The sequence below is a fragment of the Chaetodon trifascialis genome, chromosome 1 (genome assembly GCF_039877785.1).
Source record: "Chaetodon trifascialis isolate fChaTrf1 chromosome 1, fChaTrf1.hap1, whole genome shotgun sequence".
Lineage (NCBI taxonomy): Eukaryota > Metazoa > Chordata > Actinopteri > Chaetodontiformes > Chaetodontidae > Chaetodon > Chaetodon trifascialis.
Window position 1 is genome coordinate 8,601,272 of NC_092056.1, and position 26,002 is coordinate 8,627,273.

A 26,002-nucleotide genomic window follows, 5' to 3' on the forward strand; every position below is an offset into this window, starting at 1 on the left:
GTGATAGAGGATCCTCTCCACATCGTCCAGCTCTAGTTCCAGCGTTTACTAAGTGGGATTCAAAGCGGTGATTGTTAGATTGACAGATACAAGCTGTGGCAGAGTCTCACCTCGTAGGAACTGTGTTCTCTCCATGGTGGTGTGTTTTCCTCTTGGAGGAGCGCGGCGGGTTGGGAGACGCAGGGGGAGGCCGCTCTCTCTCTGCCTGCCTCAGAGGCTGGAAGGCCGGATGGTTCAGACTCTGCTCCGTCAGGTAACGCTCAGTGGGGTTTAGCAGCAGCAGGTTCTGATGGAGGGAATTTATTTCACTGGCTTATATCTCAAACTTTATCGATGCAAATCATTGGTGGATAGATTAAGGGAGGATAACACATCATGTCCATGTGAATTCCAGACTGCTTAGAGAATTTCTTGGTGTTTTACCTTCATCAGATCCAACATCAAACCACTCAAGATGCCCTGGTACCTTCTCTCCAAAGTCTGAGGATGAGTAACAGAGGGAAACTGGCACACACACATGCACACGCACGCACGCACACACACAAGCACTGGATCAAATTCATATCCAAATTGAACTTTGCTGTGTATTCAAAATTACTATTAGGATTTCCAGCGTACTACAGGAGATGTTCCTGCCAGTAAACAAAAGTAGCTCTCTAGTTCAAATCACACAGAAATCTATCACTGGATCACACTAAACAAACTACCGAACACACACACACAAAGTCTTTTCTTCGGCCTTCTGGGACATTTTCTCTTGCTGCTAAACTGAACACCAACCACCTATCTCATGAGTCATACCAATCCACTCAGTCATGGTGCTGGGAACAGTGCCACAAAAGAGAAACAGAGAGAGAGAGAGAGCTGCAGAGAGAAGGAAAGGAGGTAACAACAGAGAGGAGGAGGAGAAAGAAGAAGAAGTGACTGTAGAGGGGATAAAAGATAAACCTTTCCTACCCTGATGCCATGAAAACGAGGGTTGTTGTAAAAGAGCTTCATCTGTTCTGCAGGAAGTGGCCCCAAAACCTTCTGAATGGTGAAGAGCTGGAGACAAAATAAAGCAGCATCATAATTAATAGTGACCGTAGACTTATCTGCATTCGTTCACCAACAAGATGTCTGTGGTATGAACAGTGTGTGTAAGACTCTCCTTCAGCATTATCTGCAATATTTAAGAGCATTTTAAATACAGCTGCAAAAAAACTACATGGACATTAACATCAAAGTATATTCTTGACCTTGACCACGCTGCGGGTGGCAAAATGTAACGGTCCATTTAGTGCACACATTTAGATGTCCGATTGTTTTGTCAGTTTATTTGTCTTTTATTGACTTTCAGTCTTAACCTTTAAGTCAACACGGGCAGGAAGTCCTTAAAGTGCTCAGAAAATGGAATCTGAACATCTGCAGTTCATTTCCATAAAAACGGGGCCGGAGTTGCACCGATTCAATCAATCTATGAACCCGCAGTGACTGATGTTTTTGTCCACTTGGGGCAGCACAACAAGCCGTATGCAATAGATAGACATACTGTCATCTTAGAAATTCTATATGGCAAACATGTTAGCAAACAGTGGCTTATTTCCACATCCAGCAGCATTTATTTGGAGTGTTTGAGTCCACTGGTTGAATATAAGTCCAGTGTTCTCTCTCCTTTTAGCTCACCAGTCTTCTCCACCAACTCCAACCAAAGGAGAAAGAGCTTTATTTACTGCTGCAGGTGAGAGCGAGCAAACCAGGAACATTGTAGTCTGCAAAAAAATGACTAGACTTGTTTAGTCAGTAAAATGTCACAAAATAAAGGCAAAATGCCGATCATCAGAGCCCACCATGTTGTCCTCCAATTGCTTACCAACCCCGATACCAAAAAATGGTGTGGTTATCGAGTGGCCAATCATGATACTATCACCTGTTACCGATGAACCTGTTTACCTGTGGAATGGCCCAGCTTTCTTGAAATCGAGCTTGTATTTAGTCTGACCCATGTGCGCTAAAGACATGCACATCTGTCCTGTCCAGGTGCTCAGTCTGTCAGTTTTAACTTACACAAATTCACACATTCATGCTGTTAAATGCTACCTTTAAAATGTCTATTTTATCACATTAGAAAAAACTTTTCAAGGGACCATTTATTTTGTCCTTAAAAACACTAAGAGACTCATTTTATAAAGACATGAGATGAAGAAAAGCTGCAAATCTTCAGAGTGGAGAAGCTCGAATCTACCAACATCCATCCATTCATTGTCTATACTGACTATCCCTTTCCGGGGTTGTGGGGGGGCTGGAGCCTATCCTAGCTGTCAACAGGCGAGAGGTGGGGTACACCCACCAACTGATCACAGGGCAACATATACACACTCACACTCACACACTCACACACACTCTAAGGACAATTTTAGAGTCACCAATTAACCTAATGAGCATGTTTTTGGTCTGTGGGAGGAAGCTGGAGTTTTTGTTGATTACTTTTCTGTCCAACTCGTTTCATCACCAACCTGATCTATCTCACTTTCCCCTGGAAACAAGGGCTGTCCGTCACTCAGCTCCCCGAGGATGCACCCCACAGACCACATGTCCACTGCCTTTCCATAGGGAGCCCTGAGAAAGAGACAAAAGAGAGTGTCAATGATGGCTTGTGACGACTTTGGCAACAAAACAGCGGGAGTGATGATGGCGGAGAGGAGACTGAGGATGATAGGGGTGAAAATGAAGTCACCAAAATGAATAGGAGATGATTATGAGAGGGATGGCGATGGGGGTGACGTTATCAGTGGTGGTGGTGCAGTAAAACGAAATGATGGATTCTGCATTTCTGATGGAGATGATCATAAAGAAGATGGTCATTTCTGAGGAAACGGCGCTGAGGAGTCTGGTGAGAAATGGTGAGAGATCTGGCAGCAGAGAAGCAGAGGAGCGGTGGTGTTGGAGGGAGAGAGTATTTGAGTGGGCGGTATTCAAACGCTGTCTCAATAAATGTTCCAGGGCATTTACTAAATCAGGCTACAGCAGTGAGGCTAGATGACGCTCAGCTGTCTTCGAGCTAGAGTGGACATTCAATGCAGCAAAAGCATCAAAAACAACTGCGAAACAGAGATTTGATGTCAGGATACGGGGTGCACACCGTGGTTCATGTTATCATGTTGTAGCAGGTGAAGCATCGCCTCTTTAAAGGTAAATCTGCAGCATTTCCAGCATCTGAATTAAATTAATGAAGGTGGAAACATGGGAATTACACAAAATGGGTTGTGGGACTCAACCTTGTGCACAAAGCAGAAGTAATATAACTCCTAATAAATAAAATAATGAAAATATAACGAGCTTACTCAATGGTTGACATGTACCACAAAAGACAAGGACAAGACTTAATTTAACCATTTAACCCCTTTTTTTTAACATTGATCTTCCTTTTTGAAATAACTTTCTCCTTCTTCTGACCTTCTAAAAACGTAACAAAGTCAAAAAAAATAACCCTTCCCATTGATGAAGGTGACAAAATAAAAAGCATATATTCCTTAAATTTGCAAGTGAAACAAACAAGTGAATTTGCAGATAAAGAAATGTACTGTTTGTCATCCTACAAATGTCAGTGCCTGTACTGTAAACAGAAAACCAATAAAACTTATTTTGTATTTGTGTGGAGTAGTACTGTATAAAAAAAATTACTGCCAACACCAACCACAGATAGAGAGCATATAAAAATCCATTGCATTGCATTGTTTCCAGCTGGGATCTCAATGACAGAAGTCATTTCTAATGATTAAAATCATGTTTAAAAGAGATCCTCATAAAATGACCAAACATCAAGATGTGTCAAGTTGATGAAATTCCACTAGTCATATGTCTCCAAATTTGGTGTCTTTTCATGTTTCAGACAGACTAAACGTTTGCTTACAGCTTGAGAAAATGACTGCCTCAGATAAATAAACTCCAAAAAACTCCACTGGGTTATCTTAAAATGCGACGATAATCCCAGTATGTTGGACATGATCGGACAGTAACTGTGAAGCTGTGCTGAAGTTAATGTGATGTGTCAGGAATGACAGCTGGGAGCAGAGTCGTCATTTTCTTGAATATTCTTATTGGAGTATCTACTGCTGCTCATTTCTCTGGGGACTTCCTGCAATTCCCTCACGGATCCCTGGAAACCACTAATGGGCTAACTGTAGCCCATTTTAGTGCTTCAAACAACTTACACTCAAACAAGGGATGCACTAATCCGCTATGCCAGATCAATGTCAGCATCGGTACCTTAACAGCACTTATGAAACAGACCAGATATCAGCTGAGGCTCCATGTTTTTCACTTATCTTTGCGCGGTGATTGAAGTGAGGAAACAGGAGGACAACCCCCAAAGCCAGCCGTCGGGGCTGAACTCAGAACCCTCTTGCGGCCTGGTGACAGTGTTAATCATGGCACCGTCGTTTCTCACTTACTCTCCTACACACACCTGCCTGGTTCGGTCAGATGGCAATATCCTGCATGTCTGCTGCACCATTTATGAGACTGATCCCGAAAAGACTTCATTTACACCTTCTTTGGTATCATTAGAAACTGTGTTTTCCCAATCGCCTGAGCTATTGGGAACGGTATCGGTAGACAAAATGATGGATCGGTGTGTCCTTATCTCACACCACCTCATACAAAAACTCCACCCACCTGCTGCTCTGACAAGATGGAAAAAAAGATGCTAGGAGTGATTTGCAGCAGCCGACAGAATGAAGTCCCTTTCCCTCTCTGTCTGTCTATTTCTCACGTAGTCTCCACACACACACACACACACACACACACACACACACACACACACACACACACACACACACACACACACACACACACACACACACACAGACTCACCCCAGCAGCAGCTCGGGCGAGCGGTACCACCTTGTAGCCACATACTCAGTGTAGTTGGCATCTGTTCCTTCAGACAGGTTACGAGCAAAACCTGAGCCAGAATGAGATGAAAATGAATAAATCACACAGAGCTCATGCTGTATTTCAGACGTCAGTGCTCTGTGATAACACGCAGATAATTGGCAGACCTTAAAATTAAGCTATAAATAGCCGATCAGTAAGAATAAACTACAATTAACACTCAGATTGTTTTGGACAGTAACAACCTGGTCATCGTGTCATGTGACCAGGCTCTAATTAGTTATGTCACTGCGGGCGGGCTGAGGCCATGCTTCAGATAACTGGTTACAGAGAGTCAATTTTAAGCATGAAAAATCACAATAAACAGCACGCCAGCTCCAACAGTGAATAACAAACAAATCTCACCCCAGCTGACTCAGTTGGGTTGCATTTGCCAAGTATGCAAAGCTAACTGACCGTGTGATTTTGCAAAGACTCATCCAAATGTAAAACACACACCTGGGAAACTGTAAAATGACAAAACTCAGCTGTATCAATACAGTCTATTAGTGCAGTTCCAGCAGAAGCAGGTGCCTGACATTAACCTAACTTTCCTGAAATGTAGCTTTGGCAGATTCATTGTGATAACAGCCACCAGAGGACATTTTATAGTGCTGGCTGGCTGCTTCCCAGTGGCAGCATTGATTCTTCTGATACACAACTTACAAGGTGACAAATTAATGGTGGGATTTTTCACAGTGAACAGAGCCCAAGAAACCAAAGTGCCCAAAATGGAATCACAGCTATAACTGCTGAAATCACAGATACTTTGACAGCATTGTGAAGAATCTGCATCTACAGCACAAGGTCCAGTAAACCCCCAGAAAAAGCAGATCCACTCTGTCAATTCTATTTATTCGACGAGGCAAATGTAAATCTCTCCTGACAATATGGCTGCTGGAAGGAGCAGAAGGAGAAGAGCGAAGACTCACCAAAGTCGCAGAGTTTGAGAACATCCTCCGAGCTGATGAGGAGGTTCTCCGGCTTGATATCTGGAGGAGAGATCCAGACAAAAGGCTGTTAACGACATGCTTCAAGTGCGTCAGTGCTCTAACATACGCCGATTCACTTGAGGAAATGTAACAGGAAAAGTTTGTAACCAGTGTTGTTACTTAAAAGTCTGTCTGAGCCTTAAACGTTTCACTGACAGTTAAAAGATGTAGACAAACTTATTCACTTATCTTTTTTAAAATTTCTGTTTTCCTACATCAAAATAAATGCTTCAAAGCCACAATGCCAAGAACAAATTATACCAGGGGAAATACCACATGCTTGTATTAGTTGGCCGACAGGAAGTGAAATTTAAATCCATTTTTAAGTCTGAAAATACTGTAATCAACCCTTAAATTAGCCTGATAATCAGACCGACCGTCCTGACTGCTGTTAGCTGATTTCGTCTCGTTTTTCCTAGGTTTTGCCTTCACAGGTCATGGCTGTTTGGTGTATCCTTCCAACTACATTTTCAGTTAACATCTAGAAACTGTGGCAGTGGTCGCCTCCAAAATGACAATTTTATAGCTGCTGCCATCTCACACTTGAGGCACTAAAGATTTCTTCTTTAAGTGGGTAAACAGCTGTGAGCGAGCACCAAACCTTGAACCAGGCTACCTGTAAATATTCATATTCATTTTAAGTTGTGTAATGTAATTCCCTGCAGGGGTCATTTGCAGTACTTCCACTGCAATTTCTCCTTTTTTTTTAAATGTATTTCCCACAATCAAGCAGCAACATTTGACTTAAGGAAGCAAATGCCACAAAATTCTTGAGTCACAAGCAGATTTTTCCCCTTGAATGTGAAAATGTGATTTTGATTTGATGGATATTTTCCCAGCAGAGACATGAATGCAGAAATAAAGAAACTGCTCACCTCTGTGCACGATCTCATTCTTGTGACACCAGTTGATAGCTTTGATGAGCTGGTAGATGTAGCTGCGGACTTTATCAGGCGGTGCACCGTTGGGCAGTTCCTCTAAGAGCTCCAGCATGTTCTGCAAACCAAAACGAATTGTTTAGCTGCAGGTGTAAATGTGAAATAAGCACAGTGCTGTTGACCCTCTCCATAGGCCCCCCCCCCCTTTTTAAATAAACCCTGACCTGGGAGCGAGAGGGGACGCTGTGCTAAAATGACTAGAGTACAGCATGAACATAAAAACTGCCATGAAATAAACACTTGGCCAGATACCCTGGTAGCACAGTGGGGAACACCATTGTTCACCAACAGCATAGTTCATATGTTGCCATGGTGATGCTTTTTTATGCTTAACTGAGCAGTCTCAACGTGCTGAAACTTCGAGTCAAGATACAGCAGAGCAGAGATGCTGTGTGTGATGGGCGCACACACTGACCCTCTCGACATATTCGAAGACAAGGTAGAGCTTCCCCCTCCTGCGGAAAGCCTCCTTCAGCTCCACGATGTTGTCCTGCTTCAGCGTGCGGAGCATCTTCAGCTCCCGGAGAGTCGTCTCCTTGACCTCCTCATTTTCTGAGCGAAATGAAAAAGACAGCAATGACACAGCTGTTCGCCGCTTCCTCTCCCTCCATGTCCTCTCGCTGCTTCACTCACCTTCACTGTCTTTGAACTTCTTGATGGCCACCAGCTCGTTGGTGTCCTGTGGAGAAATGAGGACGTGAGGTGTGTTAAGGCTGAGGAAGACAACAGATCGGGTCAAACAAAGCCCTCAGACAGACAGACAGACGCAAAGAACGTCAAGATAAGTATATGCAGAACGAAAGGTAAAAGGGAGAAATGTGAGGATGTTTAAATTCATTTCCTGCTCTTAACATGAACATAAAAAAGTGTGCCAGCAGTGCCAACACAAGAGCCATGCAGGCGCTCTCATTTCAGTTATTTTACCACAGGGCACTGGCACACAACAAGCAGCACATCCTTGGCATCATTATTATGCATCTTTGATCTCCTTCAGCGTCCTGCAGGTTGTTTGACTGACCTCGCTGAATTTAACAAGCCGGTGTGGTTGCAGATAGAATGCTACAGTTTGGACATCTGATATATAATGCACACTTTACCAGAAAGCAAGAAAAGAATAGGTTTTTTTCTGATTATATAGTGCACACAGCAAATTCAGGAAAGGGTTTTTTAAGTTTTGGGAAGCTTTTCACATTGCTTAAACATCGGTCTGTGTGATATGATGAACAGGAGAGTCACATGATAATCACATATGCACTCATATGCAGAAAGGAATGTCAGGAAAATGGGCAAAACATGAATACAATCAAATATAAAGTGCACTTTCACCACCCTGCTTTTCGGTAGAATATATGAACTATCAGGCTACACTGTGAGCTTCCCATTACTGAAAATGAGATTTATAAGGGCCTTTGAAGGCTTAAATGATTCCCCCACTGGACTGTGTTTAAGGGGAAATATCCTCAAACTGAAGCAACAGAGGGGATTGAGCTTCACATGTTTATAATTCCATTTTAACGCCACGTCTCAGAGTACATACAGCAGCGAGCAGGCTGGTCAGGGCCCCGGACTTTGATGCTGTGGATGGTTTAAGCCAAGAAAGTGGTGAGGGAGAAAGGTCTGGTTTAAGGCAAGATTACTGCATGTTTTGGGCCTTTTTAATGAGCAGCGAACATGTTTGTGAGGTTCGATATAGACCCTGACAAATGTGGAGGGCTGTCGATGCACAGATGCATCTCTTCTGTCTTTTTTGTCTACATCTCATGTTTGCTGTGGTGGAAGGTAACTAAGTACAGTTACTCATGTTGAGGTACTTATATTTGACGAGTATATCCAGTTTATGCTATTTTATACTTCTACTCCACCACATTTCAAAGGGAAATGTTGCACTTTTATTTCAGAGCATCTATTTTACTACTTTAGTTACTTTGATTTTACAACTTACATACAAAACTCAACTTATTAAAAATGATGCACTGTTACAGATTAAAGGCCCCACATCGCTCACTCTGTTTTCTGATATGTTGCTGATTAAACCTGCTCAGGTTGAGGATCTGCCAGGATGTACGTGAGGTGTGTGAATCGTTGAAGGCTGAAAAAAAAAATTCTTTATCTTTTTGCGTAGTGAGTACTTTTACTTGTGTATACGTATGTGTGTATACGTACTGTTAATCAAGCAGAAAACCACTGAATGTTTGACATATTTTGCAAACACCACTAAGGACTTTATGACTGCGGCTTGTTTCTGATACAAGCCGCCATGTCTCACGAGAATCTCACATCAAGTTTGAACTAAAGCTGCCTCAACATTAAAAAAGACAAATTTTATAGTTTCCAGTTAGTTCCTGTCATGGCGTTTTTGTGCCCACATCTTTGATTAAACGGCCCATCTCAACGTTGGGCCCAGAGGCTGCGGCGGGTGAAGACGACGGTCCAGAGGGGGTCAGTCTCCCTCTGTCTTCTGCCTCACTCAGTTTCCTCTATTGTCCTTTTGTTTACAGTCTTCAGACAACAGTGTCGCCTTCAGTGTCGAGAAGAGGTCTCGCGGTGAGGAGCTGCACGCCGCCCGTCCTCACACAAGACGATTGTTTGACTGAAAACACTTTTGTTCAGAGCTTTTCATTTGAGTGACAGAAGGAATGAAGCATTGTGGATTTACAGCTCTAACAACACTTACTGCTGACAGTAAAGTTACAGCATCCACGATAGCAAACTGGGCGATTTACTGTGTTTATCAGGCAAAATAATAAGCCAGCACCCATCCAGCACATGTGCCTTTTCCAGCTCCGTGGCAGCGCTTCACGATGTGCTGAAGATGCTTGTGCTCATGTGTGGAGTGTCTGACCTCCAATGATTTACCTTTTGATCCAATGTTAAGTCAGCAAACCCAAAAATAGCTCCGACTTGCAGATTTTCTGCTGATGACACGAGCACGTCCTGATTGTCACATTACACAGAGGAATAAAGCTTCTCACATTTTTGTAGCATTGAATGTTTTAGCCTAGCATGGCATCCTAAATGCACTGTGCCATAGAACTGTTTAGCCACCCACTTATCTTTTAATCTAAACACACATCTGTTAAATCATGACATCATTATTATGCTAAATGGGATATATTCATCAATGGAGCCAACAGGACAAACTCCCTTTCTCTCTGTGCATTTCTTTTTCCTTTGGTCTGTCTTTTCCCTTCTGCGTGGGTCTTTATGATGATCTTTTTGTAATCTTCCTTCCTGTGTTACTGGAATGATGAAATGCTGGACAAATATTTGAGAAGACGATTATAAAAACAAATATGTTAACAATGTCAATGCATGTCCGTTGTGCTACTCGCAATCACATAACAGCGATTCAGTACAACCATTTTCTGCAGACACATGCACGCAGTGAGGCTTCACTTGAATAACCAGGACAAATCTTGGCAGCTATCAAGTCAGGAGCTCCACCTACACAAAGTAAACTTCTGATAAGACAAAATGTCAGGATTGGCAGTATCTTCCAGTCTTGTTTCCTTGTGTTTTGTGTGTGTGTGCCTGAGCTGAACTGGGCGTGGTTCACCTGCTGCCAGCTCACCTGAGGTTCATCAAGTAATCAACGCTCACAGTATATAAACCCCGGTCCTTCACTGCAGTCTTTGGCAGATTGTCAGGAGTCCAAGGTGATACTTTGTCCTGGCTCCTGTTGTTGCCCTTGCTAAAGTCTGCTCCATTTTCTGAGCTCCTGACCTCACGTCTGTGTTTGGTCTCCTCTGGGCCATTCTCCACCTGCATCTCCTGCCCTAAGTCAGCTAAACTCTTCCTGCCTAGTCTCCCTGAGATCTGCTGTCATGAAAGGAAAAAAAAAACAAACGCTTGCACCGATCTGTCTACTGTTCTGCTTTGGGGTCCTACAAGCTCACCCGTTATGACAGAAAATTCAAGAAAACATGAAAATCACAACACAGACATGACAAACTAGTTTGAAAGCAACGTCTTGCAGGTGAAGAGGTAATGTTGGATTTAAGTATGGTTTTTACATCAATATGATTTGTTCAGTATAAATCCAAAAAAACAATAAATAAATCAAAATTATGTCAAAAACCACAAAAGTATTCAGATTACAAAGATTTAAAACTGAAAAAATCAAACCCCTCTGCTTGACTGGATGTGTGTTTGCATGATAAACTGTTTCAACAATTAATCTCCCATCAGAGTCACTGATAAATCTGTTGATCAGCTCCTGGTAATTAATTTACATATCCCTTTAATACAGCACAGAGATACTGTATGGGCACCAGGAAACACAGACTACCGTGTAGGTTGTGCTATTGTCACAAATTCAAGATAACACATAAGCCTCCATACACACACCCACATACGCTAATACAACACTTCCATAAAGTGGCAGAACATTGCACAAACGCTAGCACACACTCGCTCGGCTAATTAAATGTTCCATCGGACGCGTTGTGTACTGTAAAGTCCACATAATTTATGGAGGAACACACGGATAAAAGGCATTTCATTGCTTCGTACTACAGTTTGACTCTCTTCTGAGTCACCTGGATGAGTGTTAGCCCGCTGCTCAGAGTCTCTATGACTGTCTCACCCATACGCAGGTCTGCTGTAGACTCCTAACAGGGTGACCCATTTACCATCAGCATAGTCTCCATATTCAATACCTCCCTCTGCATCTCCTCTCCATCACACACACACACACACACACACACACACACACACACACACACACACACACACACACACACACACACACACACACACACACGCACACACACACACACACGTTGCTTCTCTCTCTCTCCCTCTGCCACCCGTTTCTGGTTTGCCCTGCTTCCAGCTGAGAAAAGTAAAAATAACTGCTCTCTTGCAGCAAAGCTAAAAAGCTTTTATTGCCATGGTCTGAGTCTGTGGCTCCACATATGAAAATAAATCCCCTACATGTGCTGTATATCAGTGGGAAACATCTCAATTCTTAGCAACTTACTGGGATGCTCAGTTTAACATGTAGCACAATGTTAGCCGCTGTCTAAATTTGTATGAAATGCAGATTAGCTGAGGACCAAATTGACGGTCCAATAAAATCGATTCAATTACTGCAAATGTTACTGGCTTTGGTTTATTTGTACTATGAAAGCGTGAAAACGTTGTGGTTCAGCCACAGTTTATTTAAAGACAGCTTGTCATTTTCAGTGATTGAGGAGTCCTACTTGTTGGCTGTTTCTCAGGTTCTCTGCTTTCATTTCTCACACAGTCCTTCAACAATATGACGCATCTCCTGCCGCTTCCATGACACAGATTAGAAGTCATAATCAATAACGAGAGGCCTCTGTCTCTCCTGCTCAGGCTCTCGCTTGCTCTCTCTCTCTCTCTCTCTCTCTCTATTGCATACAAATAACAATCAGCATGTTACTAGAGAAACATTGGTCTCACAAAGCAGCATTTCGCTTCAACGAACAAAGTCCTTATTCAGAGCACTTCAGCGTTCCCCACATTAGAGACGAGACAAGGGTAATGTGACCACACATTCACAGTCAGCCGCAGTCTGCATTCTAACACATCCCATAATGCTGACTGTCCTTTCGTCTTTTTTTTACCTGCCTCTGTTGGGTTGCAGCTTCCTCTCTCTCGCCATCATGTTCTGCTTAGCATGACATTTTGTTCACGACTGCAGAACGCAGGCGTGTGCACATTTCGTTTTTCACTCAATGTATATAATTCATGGCTCATTTGAAATTTTCATGAAGCGTATAGCGCTGAGAGAACTTCTTGGTCAAAGGACAAATGCAGGGCGTAAAATGAAAGAAACATGTCCGTGCGCCACATATGAGAAAAGGGACCAGACGTTAAGCACTCGCAGAACTCCATAATGAATTAACCTGTTTTAAATTCAGAAACTCACACAGGTTTCACCCCAGCTTACTTTATCGTCCCCTTCATGTCGCACAGTGCAAGTAGTCATAACCTTGATTCATTTTCAATGAATCAGCATTCAACATTCAACATCATGCATTCAAGCATTTAACCTGAGAGCAGTAAACAATAATTATGATCAGAAATCAACATAAGATTCACTCTCTGAATGTAAATCCTCTCTAAGAAATCCTCTCCTGTCCCTTCTCCTCTCTTGTTGACTCTGCCGCGACTGTCACTCCTCCCACAGTCGTCCTCTTTGGCTCTATCTGTCGAATGAGGTGTTTTTAACAAATATATTGTGTTCATAAATGTGCTGACAGAAGAAATCAGGCTAAAAATATGTAATTCTTTAAAGTATGAGCCACACAGATGAGAACGTGTTGATTAAAGTAGCTCGCTGTGGCTAATGTGGCTCAGTTTGACTCAGTTTAGCAGAGTGATAGTTTTTCCATAAGTGAGAATTCTATTTTAAGTGTATAAAATCTATAAATAAGTGAAGAGACAGCGTGAGTCTATCTGGAGGATAAGACTCAGTGCACTGCAAGAAAGTCTTTTAATTTGTTAAACGCTTTAGTACAGAGAGAGATATCATTGTTAATGATATAACTGACTGGCTGGGGAGTATGCGCAGCCTGTTTATGATGGCCAGACCCCCGGGGCCCAGACCAACCTTGACTCCTAGAAATGACATTTACTTAGTATTGATTTGCAACAGGAAAGTTTCTTTCTTACATTTTTTTTTAAATTGACATAATTAGGAATTGCTGTTAATTAACACATTTGCCAAGTTGGAAGATATTGATATTAAATGTGTCAGCAAAATGTTCAATGACAGCGTATTTCACTGGTTTCCCCTGCTGCGTCTGCTCTGGCAATACCATTTCTGCTCAGAGCATCCAAGGGAGTAATTTCCACATGTCCCTCCGCGCTTTCCAAAATCCCTCTGCCCCCCACTCATTTTTATTACTTCAGCTTGATTTCCTGACTGACGTTTCTCTGAACCTCGTTCCACTACTGTGCAGCCACCATAATCCACATGAGCGAAGGTCTGACTTGACAGAAATGTTTATTCACAATTTTGCCTTCAATTGCTGCTGAGTGGAAGAAGCAATAAGCTGACGGAGAAGCGTGAGTGTGTTTCACCTCTCAGGCCACATACAGAATGGAAGTCTTTGTGGTCTACATGCAGCCTGAAAGGAAACCCTGCAGGCAAAAAACTTTATTTAATCTGTATTTTAATTTACTGTTAATTATTGTCCTCTAATGTACAATGTACTATGTCTCTACTCTATGTCTCAACATTTATCTGTCTATGAAGGAAACTGAATGTGATTTTAAGTGTATGTATTACACTATATATATCTTTTCTGTTTTATTTTAAGGTCTGTAATGATTCTGAATGTCGGTCAATGTAAGTCACATTATTAAGTTAACATGAAATTTAGTGTCTGAAAAGAGTGCCACAGGCTTAATGAGTATAATAGCTAATATAAAGTTATATATTATTACATTTTCAGCTGCACTAAATGTGGAAATGACTATCTGGTGTGACTCCTGTGCAGTTTCCTCCTAGCAAAGGGTGCCTAAAATGATCTTTAATTAAAATTTCCAGCTCTGCTTTTCACACTGTTGAATCAGGACACAAAGCCAGCACCACGTGCTGCCTTGAAATGGCACATTTCTGCCAGGGTTCTCGAGTGTCTATCTATTACATGTGATCCACAGTGTGTATATGATAATGTATATCTGGGAGTTTGAGCAAAAACACCCCTGATTTCTTTTTTGGTTTATCATCGTCAGTTTTATATATATGTGCTCCTTCGCTATGACGTTATATTTGGCATTATGTTCACCATCGCTGGTGGAACTCACGGTGAAGTAAACCAAAGCAGGGACTAAACTAAAATGCATGAACAGTTCACCTCCAATGTCTTCTGTAGTATATTCATTATATTTCATCAAGCAAATGCTGGATAAATTGATTTCACAAGTCAAATGTGTCATACCCCATGATAAATTATGAAAAAGAACTTGTTGATGTCTCACCTTTCATTCAGATTAAGCTCTCAGTTCACATCACTTTATTAATGAGACCTTGAATGCAGGTGCTAATAATAGTAGCAGTAATCTGCCATTAACCCCATTCCTGTCTGATCGGTTTGATAACAGTGTTGATCTGGATCTGTAGCTTTCTAAACACATTGTTCCTGCTCTTTCCATCCATCACGGCTCCACACAATATGGACAACATGCCAAACAGTCTGGAAAGCGCCTCAACGAGCCAGTTTCATTATACGCATAAATCTGCTGCGCCTGTGTACCAGTTCAGGTCTCAGTCACCTCAGCGGGTCTACGGCGCTTTGAGAGGTGGTCTGTTCAGCTGCTGTCAGTAAAGCAATGGAGAGTTTGGGCATCCGATTTTAGATTGTGTTGGTGAAACTTGAGGCCAGATTAAGAAACATTCCCGAGAATATAATTTCATAGAAGTTTTTTTTAAAAAGGTTCAGAAGCACTTGTCATATTTTCCCAACATCAACCCATTTAAAATCCCTCATCCAAGATGGCGCCGCGGGCGGCTGCCTCGGTGTGTTGGTGCGTGTTGTTTGTTTTGTTAACTATGTTTTTTGCGATGGTACCCGCAGATCTTTCACCAGAGAAGAGCTCATGAACATCAGGGTAACAACAACAGAGGATTTATTTACATTTTTTACTTTTTAATAGTATTCACTTCACCAAAACAAATTCCTTGTATGTGTAAAATCGTACTTGGCAATAAAGCTTTTTCTGATTCTGAGTCTGATTCTGATTCTAAAAGGACCTTTAAGGGTTTCTGAATTTTTGAATTAAATGAGTAGGTGCATGTAGGTTATGCTGAGTAATAAGTAAGTATTTAATACACTCAAAAGCTTGTTGCTACCACCGTATAGGGATTTGACTTTATTGACGCTGGTAAAAGTTACAGCCCTGGTTTGATATGGTGAGCTTATCGTGGCTAATGTTGGCTAATGCTAGCAAGCTTTAGATAAATACCTGTATCTGACTGAGCCTGTTTGCTGACTTTGACTTTGTGCCACTGTTACACTGTATTTTAGCATTTATCATTATCCAATAATTGTCACTTGTTCTCACAGTGGCTGTTAAGTTGTGCACTCTAGCTTAAAAAGTGACTTTTTTTTTTTACAACAACAAACAATTTCCCAGATTGGGGTCAATAAAGAAGCAGTCTAAAGTCTAAAGTCTAAGTCTTTTAGTTTTGAAATTAAGTGGAATAAATAAAATAGTAAGTTACAGCTATTTTGGTATCTTTTTTTTTTTTTTTTTGAAAAAATGTCTTGATGACTGTTTGATTTGCTACTCTGATGGCAACAGGTTGAAAACATTGCCTTTGCTTGATGGAACAGGGAGTGGTGGAAGATACAACAGCAGCGAGCTGGGATCCATCCAGTCAATATGTTAGGCACTACTGGATGAGTCACACCAGCAGGCCTTTCATGCATACCAAGCACATTAATAACACTCATTTAAAAGCCATGGTTGTAATCCACATTATGCCCCACTTTCTTGGATAACACTCAGCTTCATGCATACATTGTGACATAAATAAAACATGTGAGAAAGTAGGTCAATGCCACTTTATGAGTTTGCACACCGCAAGCCACTGGCGACATCAGGGTATTGTAGACAGCATTTCCCAGCTCGTGTGTCAGTGTGCTATCATTGTTGATGATGTTGAAGCACGTTGAATTAAAATCTGCTGTAGTAGCAGCAGAAGAAAAGTTCTCTGATATTTGACAACTTTCCAAAGCACAAAGTAATGCCCTTGCATTGTTAGTTTTATGCAAACAACAGTCCAAAAACAAGCAGCAAATACTGTACTATAATAATGTGAAAAACTTAAACTCGTGCATATTGGGCATTTTTACTTGAAAAGCGACACAAATGATTAATCAATTATCAAAATAATTGCTGGTCAGTTTTCTTTTGATCAACCGTTCATTTACTCGACTCATTGTTGCAGCTAATTGTCTACATTTGCGTTTAATTCTGTGTCATCATCTGATATTCATATCTTAAAATACTCTGTAACACAAAGCCTTCATGGCACAATAATGCAAACCATAAATATTTCATACAAATGATAAACGCTGTCTTACCTTATGCCTGCACTTAAGCACCACTCCATATGCTCCTGCACAGACAAAGACACAACAGATCAATAAAAAGTCAGACTGCATGCTTAATGTTCAACATCTTAATTATATTTTGGCCTCCTAAACCTCAAACAAACATGCTGATGCTCATAGAATACAAGTGCAGCAGGTGAGAAGCACCAGAGAAACATCGGTTAATAGGTGAGGCGGAGGCATACGTACTCCCCCACACTGAACACACACATGTATCTTTGACAACTAACACCACACACACACAGTGTCCCTGCAGCTTTCTGTCTTTGCCAAAGCACATCATGTTCTCAGTTGATCGTCCATATTTCAGATGTCAGGTCTACAGCTGTAAATCTGTATTTTAGGCAGGTCAGCCAGACTTGCATTGGTTGAAGTTAATTATTTTTCATATCTCTCCTCTCAGCTGCTAATCTCAGACACTACATGTCCACTCCCAGTTGTGTCTGTACCACTTTGAATTTCCTATTCAACTGGGTAAAAAGGCTAGAACAAACAAATTGTTTCCATAATACCACTGATTGGACATAATGCATGATGGACAAATGAATAACAAACAGGTAAAATGAAGTCTTTGCCCAGTTTAGCCAGGCTACTACTTCACAAATGGAAATCATCTTCAAAACACAAGCCTAATACTGTCAATCACTTTATTGCTTCTGCTCTCTCTGATGTCCCAGTTGGCTCGGTGGGATGAAGAGCTGAGGTGGCACACTCTTTCTAACCTAGCCTATTAGCATCTATAGCAAACTGTGTTTTCCTTAAGACGGTACTTTCATTGTTCTCTTTTGAAATGCTGAAACAAGGTAAAACAACAATTATGCTGTTGCCTCATGGTGGCTGTATTTGTTGAATACTGACAGGTCTTCATGATCGAGTTATGATACCCTTTCATCAATGGATATGGACAGAAACACGATGTTCCAAAAAGGCAATTTGCGAGCTCTGCTTACACACAGATCACAAATGGCTGCGGCATCACGTTTCACATGTAATTTCACTCACAAATTGCAGGTAAATTTGTGAGTCCTTCTGTACAAAGCTCTCACGTGGGTCACCAGTATGTTTGTTTTGATTACTGAAATGTGTCAAAGTGAACCTGAATGATTCCCTGATGCAGTTTGCATGTCGTGAATTTGGTGAAACATGCTGCAGAATTCCAGAAAGATAAGCAACTGCGTTAGAAAAGATCTTCTTTGATAACAATTTACAGGGGAGAGGAGAGAAATGACACCCAAAGAGTTTCTGTAAGCAGAAACACTCAATCGAGGAGCTTAAATTCTCTTGAGTACAAACAGTTAGTGGTTTAATTAGTGGTCATTTTTGACATTACAAACAGAAAAACATAAACAATTTCATTAAAATATAACTTTCAAATGTGAATTTAAAACGGCAAGGATTACTGTCTTCGGCTTACACCATCAGAATGACTTGAAAGATGCTACAAGCACAAAGTCTGCACATGGTGGCTGCAGTGGTTTTAAATCTTCCATCATTTCTTTGTGTATCAAACTTTTGGATTAATTTATGCTGACAGGCACTGATGTAGATCACAGTCAGCGAGAATTATCAACAGTACAATAAACACTCGGTTACTCTGTCTTCTCACATTAGAGTGAAGCCAGGGATGCATGTCAGTCCGACTCACTGAAATCGGCTACAAATGACGCTGCTGACTGAAAGAAATCATTTCTGCATGCTTTGATGTGTGAAGGACCTGTGTGTGGAATACTTGGGAGTCATTTGTGGCTAGACATCAAATTTTATCCTCATTTATTTCATTTTCTGACCAGCCATCAATGCTGTCACTGGAGCAAGAGCTGACCACCACACACACATAGTGGGAGAAGCACAGACACACATAAACACACTGATGCACAAAATCGAGGCTTATGGTCATGACCTCAGTATTTTCAATATTTTCTGCAAGGATGAAAGTTTCACTGTGAGGGGAATAAAGTTCTGGTCTGGAAAACTTTAATCCCTTTATAATTTTAACTTTTCTCTGGCTTGAAAGTAGCCTAAAGATATTTCAGTTCTGAAAAAATATTGCTCTAAGCCTAATAAAATACAAAACGTCACCACTATCCAGTGAAAACCTGTTTCTCCAAATGTGGTTGCTCTCATATTTTCAGATCTGTTGAAGGATCCAACAAATCCTCCAACTGTAGCAATCAGTCAGTCGTCTGTCACTACCAAAACAGCCTATAAATTGCAACTGCTCTGGGTAAACTGATAGGTTTGGGTTTTATTTGGTAATGGTTAAGGAAAGATTGTGGTCAGGATCGAAAGAAATCATCACTGAATGTTTGCCTGAATTGTGAAAGAGATATTAAAGCAGCTCTATACCAACATCACGCAACATCCACCTTTGTTCCTGACAGGCAAGAGTCATAATTCACACACCCACCAGAGGTCTTTGTCAGGCAAAAATAACTCATTTTTGTCATTTGCTGTAAAATCTCAAATAAAAGTACTCCATCCATCCATCCATTATCTATACCGCCTATCCCTTTCGGGGTTGCGGGGGGCTGGAGCCTATCCCAGCTACAATGGGCGAGAGGCGGGGTACACCCTGAACCGGTTGCCAGCCGATTGCAGGGCCACATGAAAGGACAAACAACCATTCACACTCACACTCACACCTACGGACAATTTAGAGTCATCAATTAACCTAATGAGCATGTTTTTGGTCTGTGGGAGGAAGCCGGAGTACCCGGAGAGAACCCACGCATGCACGGGAAGAACATGCAAACTTCACACAGAAAGGCCCCGCCTGACCCGGGGATCGAACCGGCAACCTTCGTGCTGTGAGGCACGCGCACTACCTGCTGCGCCACCGTGCAGCCCATAAAAGTACTCAAATAATGTCAAATAAAAGCCAAAGGTACCACTTGAGTAAAAAACAAGTGGGGGTGGAATTACATATACTCTGATAGCTTATGGTAAACTCACCATATTTTACATTTCCACAGCACCATTTGCATCAGTACTACTGAGTCTTCTCCTTATAAGACAAATACTGGTTTAATTCACTAATTAATTCCAGTTGTTTTTACTCTGCTGGTTTTTCAAAGTGCAGTTCAGTTACAGTCCGTGAAATTCAGCTCTAGCGCAGATTAAAAGCCCACCAGGAAGGGGATGAATCGTGCCCTTTGAGCTGCTGGAGGGCTTTTAATGTAAAACACCGACCCAGGAAGTGTTGGATTTCATTGATGTTAACTTAACAACGCTTGAAAAAAAAACACGACAAAATGGAAGCAAGTGGAAACAATTGGAGAATAGTATTTCTGTTAGAGGAAGTCAGATCAGCAGCGTGGTGAGTATGACAGGACAGTATGGCACTGATGAAAACAGAACTGTGGAAAGAGACACTATCAAGATGACACATAAACATGGAGGATGGTTGCATCAACAGCGAATTAAAATGGGGGCAGATCAGGATTGGAGTGGGTTTATTCACAAAACAGGGAGGTATAGGGATAAAGACTTGTCTAATATAAGCATGTTTCAGATTCTCTCTGCAGCTAAGGTAAATAAAAGCCTAGAAACTACAGTCTCTATGACAAACCTCTACGACCTCTAAGGCTCACAAAGACCTTTAATATCCCTTTGCATTGTGTCAAAAAGCTCCTCGAAAGGAGAAGTGTTGGAGGTACAAGATCTGACAATAGTGATACGTGGGTTTCAGCTGCATGAAGCAACATGCAGCTAAAACACACAGATTCCCATGATAACAACAGTGGATGACCTCCCTGATCACTGGGATCAGAGCTGTAGGTTAACAACGGTCCGCACAATCCACACGTTCTACGAGCATGCAGTAAAATCCGCTGTGTTAAACCACCCACCTTCTCCCACAATGCCAAGGACTTCAAACTTATTCATCACATCACCGAGGGTGGGGGCTCCTCCAGCAGGTGAAATGAGCTGCTCGGATTTTAGCGAGGAGACTCCTGCTTTGACCTGAGGCTGGCGGAGCGAACTGTAGAGTCCAGGAGAAAGGTGGCGAGCATCTGACCACACCCCATCTTCACTCCTCCCCCACTTCAGCTTCTCTCTTCCTCACTCCGCAGTGCTCTTCAAGCCTTTATGTAAACGTCACTTTCTTTTATTTCTGGATGTCACCCAAGTCGTTTCAGTTGTCTCTGAAATCCCTTTAGTCCATGTCTTGAGGTTGCACGTCCTGTACTTCTGTCCAAACCTCCACCCGGTCGTACCTGCAGAACCAGAGACAAGAAGCAAGATGTTACAATATGCCGCTGAAGGGTCATTCCAAGGTCCATCTTCCCATCATTCCTTGCGCAGGCAGTAGCATGCTGGTGCCATTCCTGGTACAGATGGTGGCTAACTAGGACATGTAGATGCACAGGAAGGCATTTCCTCGAGGACACATTTAAATCATGGATGATTTAAGCCTGACTTCGATACACTCATCCTATCCCATCTACTCCCATCAGCCACACAGTCAATCTGGACGGTGCTGCAAGGGTGACAGCCTAGTGTGAATGTATAATGGCTGGCGGCACTTTAAAGCCCTGCCTGCTTTGCTTTGAGGGTCTAACTTTGTAGTTTGCTGTTGGTCAGTTGGTCATATCTCAACAACAACTGACTGTATTGTCATGAAATTACATAGATGCTGATCCACCCAGAGGATGAATCCTACTGGTGGTACCTTGACTTTTCCCATTGTGGCACCAGGAGACATGTTTGTTTCATAGTGAAACATCTTAACAACTATCGGTTAGATTGCCATGAAGATATCCTGGTGCTAAGGGGCTGAATCCTAATTACTTTGGTGATCCCTTGACTTTCCCTCTTGTGCCACCAGCAGGTTGACTTCTGTGTTTTTTAGTGAAATGTCTCAACAGCTCATGGATGGATGGATTGCCATGACATTTGGTACAGATGTTCATGTTTCCCTCATGATGGTTTCAGTAACATAGGTGATTCAGTACTTTAGTTTATGAACAAATACCTGCAAAGCTACAGACATGTTGACAATGTTGGCATGCTAACACGCTAAACAAAGATGGTAAACATGAAATTTGGTACACAAGTTCATGTCTGCCTCAGGATGAATTGGAATAATTTAGGTGATCCCCTGATTTTTAATCTAGCGCCATCACAAATCCCTGCAAAACCACATTCACATCAGCTTCAGCTGCACTTTGCACTTAACCCAGTGTATAATTACCTACAGCTCTCTGTTGCTGCCACACGTGAAATGATGAACTAGGTTAAATGTGCAAGGATTTAACATTCTCACAACTCACATTCTTCCTGTGTGCTAATATTCAGCCCTTTCTTGGTTTTCCTCCCCATTTCCAAGATCATGTTCTACATTTAAACACGTTGAATGATAAAGCATTTTGTTTCGGGAAGAAAAAAAACAAGCTCAGATAGAACAATTATATCCAAAGGCTTAGATCTCCTCCTGTCGCACATCCAAAAACTGACCACGGTTATTAAATGCCTCTTTTGTAATGTGAATGCTGTTGGACTGGAACCATCAAAGCTTCTCACGGTATCAGTCCAACTTCATTTGTATAACACTTGATTTATTCAGCAGTACGAAAGAAAAGACACTTTAATGTTGATTTGGCTCATGTGCCTGTGTGGGCGTTTTCCTATGCAGTGTACACTCCACACAGCTAAGTCTTTCCAAGGAAGTGATAAGGTGGATGTTGAGGCCATCCATGGCTAGTCATTTAAGGATATGGTGCTGCCACTGGGGAGTGATTGGAGCCTTCCTGTATTTTGTCCTAACAGACAAATATACCCCGAAAGCCTGCGACTGGAGCAACGTAGGATGCATTATTTCCTGCCCTCCAGGAAAAATGTTCCTAAAAAATGGGTACAGCACGGGGTCGGTGTGTTGATAAGCTGCTGCTTGTCCTTGCAGCCATCAGGCAGACAGCTGGTAAACGGAAATAAGGTGGACAAATCACAGTGAAAGTCCTGGAGATGCTGATAGAACGGACTGACACATTCATCTCGCAACAAGCGCCTGCATGCAAAGGAAACCACGGGAAGGAGTGAGTTTGTGAGCGTGAATTTAATAGGCAAGTGCGTGCGCCCGCGTGCACGAGGCTATGTGTGTGCGTGCGTGTGTGTATGAGGTGAGGGAGAGAGGATAGTAATGCTGCTCTCTCTGCACCGAAACTGCGTCTCTCTCATCGCTGCGTTGCGGAGCGCACCACCATTCCATCGCTGTCCACGCGTTTCTCAGCCTACACAGCAACCAGTGCATACATTAAATCGTAGTTCACGGACCAATGTTCACGACAGTGTTGCACAACAAGAACCACAAATAGCGTTTACCCATAACCCCGTAATTAGACATCATTTCACGCACGCAAAAACGCATTCAGGATAAAAAAAAAAACAATATCCATCGCTGGCCGTACATCATTCACACCAATTAACCTCCTTTACCTGCAGATATGATGTGTCGCCTGTGTGAGGTGAGAAAGCTCAGTCTGTGAAGCACATAACATCATGCCCATGAAAATGATGATGTGGGAACAAGACGGAGAAACATCATGTGGACCGACAGGAGGAGGGGGGGAAGCCCGGGCCTGTGCGTCGTGACACGATCAAATATCCTACTCACTCAGTCTCTGGATGGAGATGAGACCGAATCCGCAGGCATAACGCCGATGACGGGGCATCCATGTACCGTCAACAGTTCTTCAGAGGCTCCGTGTTCATAGCCTCAGCATCAGCTGGTTATACCAGCAAAATCGTCATTCCTCTGAGCGACGCCGCGGACAGCCAATAGAAACACGGACGTCTGCGCGTTCCAGCAGTGGTCTTTACATCCAATATGAGCTGTGATAAAATAAAACTTTGGGATGGAAATGGAATCCAGCTCATAACCTGTTAAATCCTGAACATGCCTGATCAATCCCCCTCGGGGACGACACCGATTTCACGCTGTCAGTGCCTGATTGCGCTGTCGCTTCGCCCCTTTTGGTCAATCCATGTTGTGCCAGTGATTAAAAATCTTCCTGCAGCTTGTCTCCACTCTCTCCCACCTACACCTCCCCTTCATGACTGCACTAATTGGCGAAATCAGTGTGAATTCACTGGATTCACAGACACTCGGTCTGTTTCATAATGAGCAGGTGTTACAAAATGTTTTGTGCATTAAATACCACCAGCTGTTGCAAGACGCCACCTTTTCACCAAAGGCCACACTGTGCTTGACCTCCACACCATCCCATTAGCTCATCCTTCTCCCTCAAACAACTTGATTTAAACTTCCATTATAATAATTGTGTTTTTGAACAGATGTGGTTTAATGCAGCTTTATTCTCTGACAAGAGCATTTAATGTTTTCAGGTGATAAGCACTTGTGCTTTTTGTTTCAGCCAGTTTGTACTGCAAACTCCTGCATCAACGCTACAAGTGTATAATTGTACATAATAGCACAGATGACCCTTTACCAGACATTATCAAATATATCCTGGACTGTATGACTGATGCATTTAATGCTGCAGTTAGTTGAGATGGAGATAATGTAAGCACTTTGGATAGACTAAGCATTAACAATGCTTCATCGTTTAAAAGATTTATTGTGTTTTCAAATCTTTTTAAGATAAAGTGAGTAGCTGCCAGATAAATGTAGAGATAGTTTTGTCTGGAAGACACTAGAGGAAAAGAATGAAGTAGCATAAAATATTCAAGGTAAGGTACAAGCACATATAATGAAGTACAGTCTAAGCAAATGTGCCACAAGTGGCGTATATGATGGGACAGCGTGGCCTGACTCATCATTACTGTGGCCTGTTATCATCAGATATGAAGTGACATTTTATATTTAACTTTACAGCATAGTGCAGAGTCGCACTCATAAAATGTGGAACATTTGGTCAGAGTCGCCGCCAGAGAAAAACTTTCTCACCTTCTCCATTGCCACATTTGGTATTTGAGAGAAAAGTGTTTGAATATTTAGAGACAGATATCTGAACGAAATTATTTCCCATTTTTGTCAGTGACAGTTTCACCGGTGAAAACACTGAGGTTCTTCACTCCAAGACATATATATGGAGTTTTTGAGCATGGAGAGACTGTCGGTCACAACATTTCTGGACTATTTCATCATTATGTTTTAGGTAATGATCAGCAGTTAAGTAGTTTAGTACATTTACTCAAGTACTGCACATAACACAAATTTCAGATACTTGTACTTTACCTGAGTATTGCTACTTTATACTCCACTATATTTCAGGGGGATTTATTGCATTCTTTACTGCTGTTACACTACTGGTTAATCTACAGATTAAGATGTCACACATGCAACATATCAATTATCAATAAAATTATGGATCCCAGGGAAATTAATTTTATTTCATTTATTCATCGTTTTACTTTATTTGATGGAGACAGAGCTCACTGATCAGCTGAAAAAAAAAAAAAAACTGCAAATGAACCAGAATTTGTAGAAAAGGTTAATTTTTGTCTGATTTTGAAAGATGATTACAAACTTAAAATAGACTGGTAATAGATTATCAATGTGCACAAAATAGTACACATCCATGAGACATGGTGGTACAATCCATATTAAATACATTCTGTGAAATATGACACGTTTTTAGAGATCAAACTGTGCAACAGAGTATACCCACTGGAATTATGATATGATGAATTACAAGTGAAATAATCTGTCTGTAAATACTTGTATTTGTGGAGTGGTTCAAAAATGAGATTTAATGACTTCAGCCCAAGTGTATGAAAACATCTGACTTCAGATCAAATGAACTCCACCACCAGCTCCAAGTACATGTCAATATCTGAGTATTAATAATCTAATGAAGTTACAGACAATCGCTCTAAGTGGGACCTTTCTGCACAATGAGTGCTTTTTAATCCTTAAGTGCAATTTGCTGATAAAACGTGTGTACTTCTACTCAAGTAAGATTTTGACTGCAGGACTTTTGCAACAGAGTATTTGTACACAGTGGTATTAGTACTTTTAAAAGGATTAAAGGGATTTGGGGTTCTTCTTCCAGCATCAGTCATCCATCAGTTCAGCTCCTTAATAAATTAGTCTGGTTCTTGT

The 26,002-nt window shown here is 41.8% G+C and overlaps 1 protein-coding gene across 5 annotated transcripts in view; it reads right to left on the reverse strand.

Moving 5' to 3' along the window:
• Nucleotides 1-24,005, reverse strand: part of cdkl5 (cyclin dependent kinase like 5) — a 38,591-nt gene extending 14,586 nt beyond the window's left edge. For 3 of the 5 annotated variants that reach the window (XM_070968185.1, XM_070968167.1, XM_070968150.1), the window contains exons 1-12: nucleotides 23,552-23,973; nucleotides 20,787-21,155; nucleotides 16,909-16,943; nucleotides 7,478-7,523; nucleotides 7,260-7,396; nucleotides 6,782-6,902; nucleotides 5,847-5,906; nucleotides 4,855-4,945; nucleotides 2,496-2,598; nucleotides 958-1,044; nucleotides 424-504; nucleotides 111-286 (exon numbers count right to left, since the gene is read on the reverse strand). In XM_070968185.1, coding sequence (XP_070824286.1) covers nucleotides 111-286; nucleotides 424-504; nucleotides 958-1,044; nucleotides 2,496-2,598; nucleotides 4,855-4,945; nucleotides 5,847-5,906; nucleotides 6,782-6,902; nucleotides 7,260-7,396; nucleotides 7,478-7,523; nucleotides 16,909-16,943; nucleotides 20,787-20,823 — 974 coding nt within the window. In that variant the 5' untranslated portion in view covers nucleotides 20,824-21,155; nucleotides 23,552-23,973. Of the gene's footprint in view, nucleotides 1-110; nucleotides 287-423; nucleotides 505-957; nucleotides 1,045-2,495; nucleotides 2,599-4,854; nucleotides 4,946-5,846; nucleotides 5,907-6,781; nucleotides 6,903-7,259; nucleotides 7,397-7,477; nucleotides 7,524-16,908; nucleotides 16,944-20,786; nucleotides 21,156-23,373 lie in introns of all 5 variants that reach the window. The other 2 variants (XM_070968176.1, XM_070968158.1) reach the window with 2 other exon arrangements.
• Between the last annotated feature and the right edge of the window lie 1,997 nt (nucleotides 24,006-26,002).